We start from the raw sequence: 13,231 nt of genomic DNA on the forward strand, positions 1-13,231 counted from the left end.
CCCAAGTCCTTGGGCCCTGCACCCGCATGGGAGACCAGGAGGAAGCACCTAGCGGCCATTTGGGGGGTGAACTAACGGAAAAGGAAGATCTCTCTCTCTCTCTCTCTCTCTCTCTCTCTAACTCTGCCTATCCAAAAAAAAAAAAAAAAGTGGAGCAATCGGGACTGGAAATGGCGCCTATATGGGGTGCCGATATTGTAGGTGGCGGCTTAACCCATTATGCCACAATGCCAGCCCATTTGTTTCCATTTTAAAAAGAAGCATAATCTCAACTGTCTTCTGCTGTTGATGCCAGTGATTGATAAGGTGCTTCAAAATGAAAAAGCTTCAGAAAGCCTTATAGTAGCTATCTTTGGCTTCTCTTATTTTGTACATTACACTGAAAGCACTTCTTACTATCTTGGGTCACTAGAAAAAGTCAATCAGCAGGAAAAAAGGATCAAAAAGTGCTTTCCCTATCAATCAACCCTCTTTGTGGTTTTGAATCCAGTCTGATAGAAGAGAAAAAAAAATTGAGGAAGAACAATCAGCTTTTTAGCCTCTTAAGGCAAAATGTGCCTCATAGCCTTGTAGCCAGTGGCCACTAAAATCCATTTAGGCAGAAGTAGGAAAGGAGGAATGAGGCACTTTTTTTTTTTTTTTTTGACAGGCAGAGTTAGACAGTAAAAGAGAGAGACAGAGAGAAAGGTCTGCCTTCCATTGGTTCACTCCCCAAATGGCTGCTGCGGCCAGCGCGCTGTGCCGATCCGAAGCCAGGAGCCAGGCACTTCCTCCTAGTCTCCCATGCGGGTGCAGGGCCCAAGGACTTGGGCCATCCTCCACTGCCTTCCCGGGCCACAGCAGAGAGCTGGACTGGAAGAGGAGCAACTGGGACAGAATCCAGTGCCCTAATTGGGACTAGAACCCAGGTGCTGGCACCGCAGGCGGAGGATTAGTCTAGTGAGCTGTGGCACCAGCCAAGGCACTTTTAAATAGGAAAGAAGGTTATAATGACAAGAAAGCAGAGAAAATTGTTTCCTATAAAGTCAAAATGTTGGCTACAAATATAATTTGATAGCTACCTTGTAAGTGAACGTCAGTGGTGGCAAAGAAAATCTATAAAGCATCAGCTCCACTAAACTCAGCCATAGGATAAGACAAAAAAAAAAAAAAAAAAAGCAAACATATGTCCTACCAAGGTGGTCACAGTGTTCAAAGGAATATTTAAATATAATAATAATAATAATAATAGGGTTCTTGTTGATAATCTGAAGGTATTGTAGCTAATTTGGCAAAATAAACTACAAAGAACTTTAGGATATGGGATCTAAATATGGGAATGGGAGTAGAGGAAGGGAGAGTATAGATATCCTCTCCACTAGTAGCTGTCTGAACTACAGTGACAAGTTGAATTGTTATAACATCTAAATTGTTAGCAACCTTCAGCCATGGGTTTAATTTTCTGAGATAGATTTACAGGATTAAAGTTATTTGAAAGTGGTTACAAATTGATGCTGGAGGGGCTGGCGCTATGGCTCACTTGGTTAATCCTCCGGCTGAGGCGCTGGCATCCCATATGGGCGCTGAGTTCTAGTCCCGGTTGCTCCTCTTTCAGTCCAGCTCTCTGCTGTGGCCCGGGAAGGCAGTGGAGGATGACCCAAGTGCTTGGGCCCCTGCACCCGCATGGGAGACCAGGAGGAAGCACCTGGCTCCTGGTTTTGGATTGGCACAGCGTCAGCTGTGGCAGCCGTTTGGGGAGTGAACCAATGGAAAAGGAAGACCTTTCTCTCTGTCTCTCTCTCTCACTGTCTATAACTCTACCTGTCAAATAAAACTAAAAAAAAACCCAAATTGATGCTGGGTGTTTCTCTAAAAATCACAGGATTTTATAGTATAACTTACCTCTCTCATTTTTTCTGGTTCAGTCCAGACATGGCACTGTCTATATCTTATTTCAGAATCTTTACAAGGAAAGTACCCAAAATGCTATTGAGATTTTCTATCTTCCATGAAACAGTTATAATTTCAAAAGACTATAAAAGATCTCAATGCAAAAAGAATATGGATTCATTCAGGACTGTTGTCCTCAAAGACATGCTTAAATACTAATGGCAATGTGTGTGATGTGAAGGCCTTCAAAGAAGAATAACCCTTTGTGGCTGATTTAAGCGCTGCTCTTTCTCTGAGAGGAGAACCATTATCAGCGACTTAAAAAAACAAACAAACATGTATTTATTTGAAAGGCAGAGCAATGGAGAGAGATAGAGAAGTAGAGAGGGAAATAGAGATTTTCCATCCATTGGTTCACTCCCCAAAAAGCCATTACAGTCCGGGCTTGGCCAGGCTGAAGCCAGAAGCCAGGAACTTATCCTGGTCTCCCACATGGATGCAGGTTTTCAAGTACTTGGGCCATGTTTCACTGCTGTGCCAGGTGCATTAGCAGGGAGCTGGATCTGAAGTGGAGCATGTGGGACTTGAACTGGTGCTTGATATGGGATCCATTGTCACAGGTGGTAGCTTAACCCACTGCACCACACCAGCCTATCAGTGACATTTTTAAAGCCAAGAAAGAAAACAGTGGGAATTGCAGAGGAAATTAGAATTGTTTTAAGAATATATAATCCATGATTTCCAGATCTATAATAATTATTTCATGTTAGTGGAAAATTCAGATGTAAAAAATTCCACACGAATGACTAAACAGAAGAACCTATGAATGAGCCTTGATAAATATTTTGAAAGATATACATTGACTGACTATAATAAAACAACTAGATGCTCCTGTTAGTATCAATAAATACTGAAAGAGGGAATTCCTTGATGAAAAGACTTGCAGACACAAAATACAAAAAGGACATTGGAAAAAGAATTGTCTTATATTAGCTAAGAAACTAAAGAGGAAAAAGAAAGTAAGATATTAATGAAAGTGCTAATGAGGGGGAAGCAAGTACTCAAATTTTTGTTTTATTATGAAACCACTAAGGGGAAGTTTCTCTAAATATTTAAAGGATTATCCTGTAAATTTTTTTTATCAATAAACACATAGAAGTATCAATATTAACCTTAAATTCTACTGACATTATAAAAAGCTCTTCCTTAGAGTAAAAAAAAAAAAAAACCTACACACTAATGGGTATCTCACAATCCATAACTGTAACCCTTGGATGTTTAATAGAGGATCATTCTTTGGTATGTAAATGTGACAGCAGGGTATATTGTACAAATGGAATGCTAGAATAAATATTCTCCTTATAGTCTCTTCCTTAAATTTTCTGAGGATTTTCTTATTTGTAGAGATTACAGCTAATTTGAATATTTATTTTACATCTAGATTAAGCCCAAGTAGAATTTAAAGAAGTGCCACAGTTCCCTTATTTTGTAGGCAAAATTTCTATGAATACAGGCAGGATTACTGGGGTACAACCCATTATGTTTCAAACCCACCCACAGAAACCTTTATCCCAAAGTGCAAATTATATTTTTAAACCAGAAGCTAAGACTGCACAGAGTCAATTAGTAAATTAAGTAAAAATTTAAGTAAATATGAGATTCAATGAATGTTGTACCTGTTCTTACAACACTTCTATCCTCCTTTTCAAAAAGTCCAATGAGTGGGATGCACATTTGTTTAGGACATGAGGACAATAACTAGGATTATGCTTTCCACTTCCATATAGTATTAATGTTCAGGCCTCTTTATTTTTAGTGCCTACTGAGGCTACATAATTAAAAGAGTTGTATATTTACTTTCTGCTTTCTTTAATAACTCTTTACGTCAAAATAGTCCATATTCATTTACTTCCTCCTGAGAAAACCTATAACATGCCTGAATACTGACGATTCAATGGTCTACTTGCATGCTTTTTATCAGTCCTCAACCAGGACCTTATACTTTATACATCCATGTGACTGCACTTTTATTCAAAAGGGATTACCTTTTGTTGCATTCTAAAGATAGAGTGAGCTGTAAAACCGACTCCATCTGTCTGCTGTTTTAACTCACAAAGAACATAAATTTCCAAAGAGAAGTTACAAATTTTGTGTAAGTAAATTTCATTACCTAAAATATGATTTATCTCAAGGAAGTAAATCTCTTCCTCTTGAAAAACTACAGACTATAACATTCCAGAATAATAACTAAGAGATAATTAAGAAGATCCCTGGTTCTCAGTGGTTATTACAGGCAATGAGTTCCCAACTCTTCTGAAACTGCCATGCCATTTGCATTAGTTTTTTGTTACTAAAATAAAATATAATAGGTAGGCTAACTTTTTTATTTTGGCTTGTTGTTTTGGAAGTTTACAGTACAGGATCAGGTAGACTCCTTTTGTTTGGCCTCTGGGTGATGGTATTCTTGCTGGCAGAGTCTGGTGGTGGTACAGGGTTTCAAAGGTAAGGAACATGGAATATGTGTATCTAGGACTATGTGGTCTCTTATAAAACCATCAAGACTTGGTTTCCACCCTCTTTGTACCATTGACACAAAATCTAGAGACTAAGCTCCTGAGTCTGAAAAACAAATATTCAAACCACAATGCCATTATATGATTTAACCAAGTCCTTAGAAATTGAACCTTTTCCTAGGCACCAAAAATGATCAGGCTTTTTATGAGTTGATATTAGCTCTTAAATAACTTCCTACTCTTGCCCTACCTAATTATCATAAAACTTTATCCTAGAGCATGATCCTTTGCCAGCAGCTAAATTTGTCCAGGTGGCAGACCTCAATAACTTCACCAGAGCCTGTCAGTTGGCAGAATTAAGAGGGTTAGTATATGCATCGGCAGAGCAGTGCTTCTGGGTTAGTCCATGATTTGGAATGCTTTGGAAATAAGGAGGGGATCCTGACCTAAACAGAAACTCCAATTAGCTATGGTTAGCAATTTATAGAACTTTTAAGTACACTAATGCTTCCTAAGATAGTGACTATCAAAAAGTAGGAATTTAAATACAAGGAGAGGCCGGCGCCGCGGCTCAATAGGCTAATCCTCCGCCTTGCGGCGCCGGCACACCGGGTTCTAGTCCCGGTCAGGGCACTGGATTCTGTCCCGGTTGCCCCTCTTCCAGGCCAGCTCTCTGCTGTGGCCAGGGAGTGCAGTGGAGGATGGCCCAAGTACTTGGGTCCTGCACCCCATGGAGACCAGGATAAGCACCTGGCTCCTGCCATCGGATCAGCGCGGTGCGCTGGCCGCAGCACGCCAGCCACGGCGGCCATTGGAGGGTGAACCAACGGTAAAGGAAGACCTTTCTCTCTGTCTCTCTCTCTCACTGTCCACTCTGCCTGTCAAAAAAAATAATAATAATAAATAAATAAATACAAGGAGATACTATGGAGGCGAAAAGAAATGCTCTGACTGATCATCATGTCAAGTAGACAGCTCTCACTAAGATTAGAGACTTTAGAATATCCAGAGAGACTAAATTCTTTGGTTCAAAAGCAGTTCAAAGCTGCTACTGTGGAATACCACAGTTCAGAGTAAAAATTAGGAGAAATTTAGATGTAAACTATTTTGTTGACAATTTAGCAACATCAAAAGACCCAAATGGAATCTTGCAAAAATTTTGCATGAAATTTTCCACTGTTGCTGCTACTATCTGAATGTTTGGGTCCCCTTGAAAATTCACATAGAAACTTAATCCCCAATGCAATAGAACTAGGAGGTGGGGAAATTTAGGAGGCGATTAGGGCACAAGTGCTTTCTAACATGGATGGGATAAGTTCTACAATGTGGGGGTACAGCATTCATCACCTCTGGAGAAAGCAGTATTCAAGACACCATCTTGGGATCAGGGACAAGGCCCTCAGCATATAATGAACTGCTGGTGACTTAATCTTAAACTTTGCAGCCTCTAGCATTATGAGAAATAGATTTCTCTTCTTTATAAATCACCCAGCTAGTGGTTTTTGTTACCATAGCATGAATAGACTAAGACAAATGCAAACACTTTTCCACTGTACAAAATTTACTATGTTTCATCTGTCACCAGCAATCTTGGTAAAAGTGGAAAGGTGTGACAAGACAAGAGTCCCCTGGAACTCTTCCAAATGGATGTCATAAAACAACTCTCTGCAGTGGGTTTAGAATATGTCTTGGTCATTGTTTGCTTATTCTTGGGATAGACTGAAGCCTTTCTTTGCCAGACAATTACAGCTCTAACAGTAGCAAAAATTACTTGGCTTTTTTGTGTTCCTACCCTGATGATTCTGACCTCTCACTCTCTCCAGTGACAGAGGTCCCCATTTTATTTGGCCTATCACTAAAATATTACACAAAGCTCTAACAATTATGAAGATACTTCACTGTTCCTATCACTTCAATCTTCAAGATAGGTAGAAAGATAAACATAATTCTGAGTATCAAAGTAGCAAAATTCTCAGAGTCTTGAATCTCTACTGCCCAAAGTATTGGCTCTAATGCCAATGAGATCATATTGTTTTGAAGTTCATCAACTCTTCTACATGAATTAGTAATAGGACAGCCCACACAACTAGAAATACCACCTTTGATTCTAAATTTTACACTAGTGAAAGCAAATATTACAAGAGATTTATGCAATATTCTCAATCTTATTATCAATAAGCACGGCAGTCTTTCCTCAACAATCGCTTAAACAATGTTTGCATGACCTAAAACCCAAAACCTGGTCTTCCAGAAAAGACATCAGAAAAACACAGGTCTGGAAAACAATCAGGTATAGTTCACAATTACCACAGCAGCGAAACTCTAATAGTTTGATCACAGGATACATATCTCTCAATTAAAAAGACATGATCCATTCTTGAATTCATGGAAAATACCAAGCAAGTTGAGAATTTTAAGGAACTTTGTAGATATATAGTGCTCTGAAAGAGCTCTCTTCCATGTAAGACTTGTATCCACATGAGAGGTACAGAGCTTCCATCCAAGATACACAGAACAAGATCGATGGCCACACTTCAATTTGCTTTCTTTTGTTCTTTATTTTCTTCTTTTTTTCCAAATGAAGGCTATGTTATTTGTATTCATATTCTTAATATTGCTGTTTGAATCCCCAATCATTCACTGGTGTGTGTTCAGTACCTTGTTACTTACTTATGAGCTAGCTAAAGCAAGCAATCAAAATAATTTTGTATACATTTTGAACACATTTTTCTTTGGTAGCCAATCACATTACCTAGTAGTGAATCTGTAGGTTTCTTGTGTAACGTCACTCAACTATTAAGTGACTTTTCAAATGACAATTTCATATGGAAATTCAAAGCTTCATATTAGGTCAATCCTACAGGGGGAAGGAGTTTATCTCCACTGAGATAATACTCAGTGATTTTTATGTAGGAACTAGTTGTTTTGTTTTTGTTTTTGTTTTGTTTTTTTTTTTTTTGACAGGCAGAGTGGATAGTGAGAGAGAAAGACAGAGAGAAAGGTCTTCCTTTGCCATTGGTTCACCCTCCAATGGCCGCCGCGGCTGGTGCACTGCACTGATCCGAAGCCAGGAGCCAGGTGCTTCTTCTGGTCTCCCGTGGGGTACAGGGCCCAAGCATTTGGGCCATTCTCCACTGTACTCCCTGGCCACAGCAGAGAGCTGGCCTGGAAGAGGGGCAACCGGGACAGAATCTGGCACTCCAACCGGGACTAGAACCCGGTGTGCCGGCGCCACAAGGCGGAGGATTAGCCTATTGAGCTGCGGCACCGGCCAGAACTAGTTTTTGTAGCCAAATTTCAACATAAATAGAACTTGTAAGAGAATAGAAAACAATGGTATATTATTTTGAGTCTATCTCACTTTTACAGATCTTTTGGGATTGGCTTATTTCACTAAGTATAATGGTTTCAAGTTGCATCCATTTTGTTGCAAACAACAGGATTTCGTGGTTTTTTTTTTTTGCCACTATGTAGTATTCCATGGTGTATATGTACCATAATTTCTTTTGAATATACCATTGTTATATCTTAAGTAGGGTAAAAGTTTGGACTGACCACACTCCCAGATGTTAATGACTACATGTCAGCTCAGGTTGAAGAATGACCATGGGAAACTCTGGTAGCTGCAACCATCAATAGCAACAGAGCTTTATTATTTTATTAGCACAAAATTCCTATTCCATTGTCTTTAGAAACACAACCTTAGTATTGCAGAAAACTTTCTTTGAAGTTAAGAATTATAAGAAACCTGAAAGTTCATTCAAGAAACTTTTGGAAACAGCCATCAACTCTTAAATAAAATGTATCCAGACAGTTTAAATACCAAGTCTCTCAGAAACCCTTGCCTTGCTATATCTATCAAAGCTAAATGATTATACTATAATCTTTATCAAATTCTTTTCAACCCTCCACATTAAAATACATGGTTTAAACCAAATCTCATAAATGTTCTGAATTTGCTCTTTCTTTTTCTGAGACCCTGAGAGTAAGACTTTGTTGCAGTAGCATTCTCTGTTACTGTAAGAAAACATTGAATTTCTTTTTTGTCAACAAGATGTACTGATATTTTTAAGGAGCAAAAGGACAATTACCTCCTCATTTGACAAAGTTTCCATAGTTCGCTTCTCCCTGGATAATTCTAGATAAAGTGTATTAGGTTCTAACACATTCCCCTTCTCTACAATCCACTGATCTGTGCTGACACATTTTTACATATATTCAAAAGAAGTTGATTATATGTTGTCTACATTTTGGAAACGTTTTTCTTGAGGGCAGTCAATTCAACAAACAAGTGAAAAAATGTTTAAAGTAGAAGGAATAGTAAACATAAGAAGGACTCATCACCTTGACTAAGGAGAACCCACATTTGTCATATGGGGTTTATACTTGAACTGACTCTTGAAGGTTAAGTACATTTTACAAGGAAACCAAGGGAATGGAAAGCTTATAAGGGAGATAGGGCAGAAAAGGTTTAAAGGAATAGAGGCATAATACAGTATAAACACAATAGGGGTGCTGTAATATTGTTTCTATGTGATTGCAGAATAGTATTATGTAGCAAAAAAAAAAAAAAAAAAAAAGGGAAAAAATTAAAACAGCCTAAATAAGCAGTGGTATATTGAAGTTAAATTCAGATGTAGAATATCTCTTGCTGATTATAGTGTCATGATATGGTTATTAACGTGGTATTGAAAGACCAAGTGTCTGGTAATAACAATACATAGATATAGAAGGAGAGAATGTTCCAACATGGAAAGCAGCCCACAGAGCAGACTCTTAGAATGAAAATTGCTATAAATTGCACTCTGACCTCAGAATCGGCCCTTAAGGCATTCTGGTCTGGCTGAAAAGCCCATGAGATCATTTCAGGCATGGAAAGCCAAGACACTGGCAACAAAAATGTCTTACATGAAGGATCTTGGTGAGTGAGATACCAGTGGAAAGAAGGGACCATCAGAGAAGGATGTAGTTTTCTCTAAAGGGAGGAGAGAACATCCACTTTGCTTATGGCCTTGTCTAAATACTGACAGAGACTGTGGACCCAAAAGGTTTCCATAGCCTTGTCAGCTCATCTCAAGAGCCCTGGGTGATCAGTGACATCATACATAAGAGGGTTAATTGTTAAATTAGCAAAAACTGTGCAGTTCCCTTGTAGGACCTCTGTCCTGGTGAGTTGTACTATGAGAATTAACTGTAAAACTTGTTCTCAAACAGTTTTTATATTTTGTTTGTATGTGTCCAAATTGTTGAAATCTTTATTTAGTATAGAGTTGGTCTTCTGTGTATAAAGTTGATTGAAAACAAATCTTAATAGAGAATGGGACTGGGAATGGGAGAGGGAGGAAGAGACAGGATGGGAGGGTGGGTATGGTGGGAAGAATCTCTATATTCCTAAAGTTGTACTTATGAAATTTATGCTCATTAAATAAAAGGTTTCTTTGGGGAAAAAAAGTGTTATTGAGAAGAAGGACCATAAACTTAAAGAACTCATAGAATGAAGAGAATATGCTGCTTGATGTGCCTTTACAGAGACCCAAATGGCTTTCTGGGCCATCTACATGATACCCTAAGAAATATATGATCAGAAAAACCTGGGCCATTATGAGGTCCATCCAAAGTCATTAATAGTAAACAAGCCACTAACAGCATAAATGAAATGAAAGACAGTCCTTATAACCCAAAGATCCATGACAGATGTGAAGGAAGGTCAAAGACATCTAAGAATTTATTTTTGTTCCTAATCACCATCCTCACTATTAGTGACCAATCATTACCTTGAGATAAATAATAAATGGAAATTTTATAGTAATTATGGCAAAATGTCACTTTTTAAGTACATTTATCTTTTGTTGTTTTTGCTTTAATGAATATTCAATCATTGCTCCTCTGACTTTTAGGTTTCTCAGTCTTACATCTTAGTAAGGTAGGACATGATTTTCTACCCTTTACTACTGAAACATCCCCCTAAGATTCACATGTCTGTCAAATGTTATCAAAAATCAGAAAAGTAGGGGCACCGATCCTGTCCCGGTTGCCCCTCTTCCAGGCCAGCTCTCTGCTGTGGCCAGGGAGTGCAGTGGAGGATGGCCCAAGTGCTTGGGCTCTGCACCCCATGGGAGACCAGGAGAAGCACCTGGCTCCTGCCATCGGAACAGCGCGGTGCGCCGGCCGCAGCGCGCTACCGCGGCGGCCATTGGAGGGTGAACCAACGGCCAAAGGAAGACCTTTCTCTCTGTCTCTCTCTCACTGTCCACTCTGCCTGTCAAAAAAAAAATAAAAAAAAAAATAAAAAAAATAATAAAATAAAATAAAAAAAAAGAAAAAAAAAAAAGAAATGGGGAACAGAGTTCTTCAGTTGATGTCACAAAAAAAAAATCAGAAAAGTACACAAATTAAACATGTATATTTGTATTTGTAATTTATATAGCTCTATTAAAAATATCTTGAGCAAGCAATTACAGTGTGCTTGCTCAAGAGTTGAATTAATAGTTTTATACCACAGAAATGAGAAATTTTCACACTACTTAAAATCAACATGGATTATGTTTTTACCTATTTGAAGATCTCCAGTTAATTTTTGACTGTTAGATAATACTGACATTCTACTGGAAATACAAATTGTTCCATTTGCTAAATCTCTCAGTAGTGTACCCAGTAGACCCATTCCAAAATGGTAGACTTGTACTTCTCTCTTAATAAAGATCAGGAAGAAGAAGATATGACAGGAATAAGCTATTAAATGACAAAGAATAGCAACAAAGTAATTAAAATTTATATAGCACTTTTAGGATACCAAAACTTTTTTTTTTTTTTTGACAGGCAGAGTGGATAGTGAGAGAGAGAGACAGAGAGAGAGGTCTTCCTTTTTGCCGTTGGTTCACCCTCCAATGGCCGCTGCGGCCGGCACATCTCGCTGATCCGAAGGCAGGAGCCAGGTGCTTCTCCTGGTCTCCCATGCGGGTGCAGGGCCCAAGGACTTGGGCCATCCTTCACTGCCTTCCCGGGCCATAGCAGAGAGCTGGCCTGGAAGAGGGGCAACCGGGATAGAATCCGGTACCCCGACCGGGACTAGAACCCGGTGTGCCGGCGCCGCAAGGTGGAGGATTAGCCTGTTAAGCCACGGCGCCAGCCAGATAGCAAAACTTTTAAGGCACAACTTTAAATTTGACATCATTTCAAGGATACAAGTAAGGAGAAGCTATTTTTAATTAGTTTTTAATTAGTTAATTAGTTACTCCTGCTTTATGAAACAGGAGTATGGGGGATGGCATTGTGGCATAAAGGGCTAAGCTGCCACCTGTAGTGCTGGCATACAACATGGGTATTAGCTGGAATCTTGGCTGCTCTACTTCCAATACAGCTCCCTGCTACTGTGCCTGGGAAAGCAGAGGAAGATGGCCCTAGTCCTTGCGCCCCTATACCCACTTGGGAGACCTGGAAGAAGCTCCTGGTTCCTGGTTTTAGCTTGGTCCAGTCCTGACCCTGGCAGCCATTTGGTGAATGAACCAGCAGATGGAAGATCTCTCCCTCATGCCCCCACTTCTGTTATTCTGCCTTTCAAGTAAATAAACAAATCTTAAAAACAAAACAAAACAAAACAAAAAACAAAACAAAAAAACTAACCAGTAGAATGAATAAAACACAAAGTTAAGTGACTCTTGAACCAAAAAATAAAATCAAGAATTTTTCACTCTTCGTTCAGCACATTTTGTTCTAGAACATGCTGCCTGTGAAGGTAGGATTTTATTGGAATTCAGTCACAAAATGATTATGATGTACCCTTCTTAGGACTCACATATTCTTTCTCTCCCTAATTTAGCCTCCTTTAATGGATTTGCACTATTACTATTTTCAGTTACTCTTTTTTTTTTTGTTAGTTTATTTTATTTATTTGAAAGACAGTTACAGAGAGAGGTAGAGCCAGAGAGAGAAAGAGGTCTTCCATTCCACTGGTTCACTCCCTAAATAGCCACAACAGCAAAGCTGAGCAGATCTGAAGCCTGGAACAGGAAACTCTTCCAGGTCTCCCATACAGGTGCAGGGGCCCAAGGAGTTGGGTCATCTCCCACTGCTTTCAAAGGCCACAGCAGAGAGCTGGATCAGAGGCTGGCGCAGCTGGGACTCAAACTGGTGCCCATGTGGGATGTTGGCGCTGCAGGCCGGGGCTTTCACCCACTGCGCCACAGAGCCAGCCCCCAGTTATTCTGTTTTCAAATAACATTTTGGCAGTGTGGAAATTAAAGTGGGCTCATTTAGAATCACAGAAAAATTTATTCCTGCCCTAGGAGTGTATCAAAGTTCTGCTATCATCCCGTAAAAGTGATTAAAGGAACTACTCATTAGTATAATGATGCTAATATTTTTTGAAAGTTGAAAACCCTAACATTCATATTTTTGATAAAGACTTTCTCATCGATTTTCACCATTTCACTAAAATTTCATTTGCAGCTCTACTTTCTGTTGAACCACGAGCTCTAGTTCTGCAGTCCACTCTGAAATGATGAAATACTTACTGGCTCTGAGAATGTTCTCCTTGCTGCTGCATCTGGACTGGACCTGCAGAAAGAGCATTCACTCAGTAATTTAGGGCTCAAAACATGGATAGCCAGATACGCATACTTAATGGGCAAGCTCCTGAGGTCTAGGAGTAAAGGCTTTATATATCTCAGATCTCATAACATATTAATACAAATATGTTATATTTGTTCCATATATTTTTAAGTTTATCTTTTCTTTAAAGAAATAAATTATTTTCAGAAAAAGAAATGCAGGTTGCAATATTATAAATTGGACAGAAATAAAAATCAAAGGTAATTTTTAAAAAATTCATGTGTATTTGAGTTCAGTAT

General features: G+C 39.0%; 1 protein-coding gene across 2 annotated transcripts in view; it reads right to left on the reverse strand.

Annotated features, from left to right (window-relative positions):
- GPHN (gephyrin) overlaps positions 1-13,231 on the reverse strand; it is a 539,761-nt gene that overhangs the window by 138,895 nt on the left and 387,635 nt on the right. For both annotated transcript variants that reach the window (XM_062181321.1, XM_062181322.1), the window contains one exon: positions 12,896-12,938. In XM_062181321.1, the coding sequence (XP_062037305.1) occupies positions 12,896-12,938 (43 nt within the window). The remainder of the gene's footprint in view (positions 1-12,895; positions 12,939-13,231) is intronic.

The sequence above is a fragment of the Lepus europaeus genome, chromosome 22 (assembly GCF_033115175.1).
Source record: "Lepus europaeus isolate LE1 chromosome 22, mLepTim1.pri, whole genome shotgun sequence".
NCBI classification, from domain to species: domain Eukaryota; kingdom Metazoa; phylum Chordata; class Mammalia; order Lagomorpha; family Leporidae; genus Lepus; species Lepus europaeus.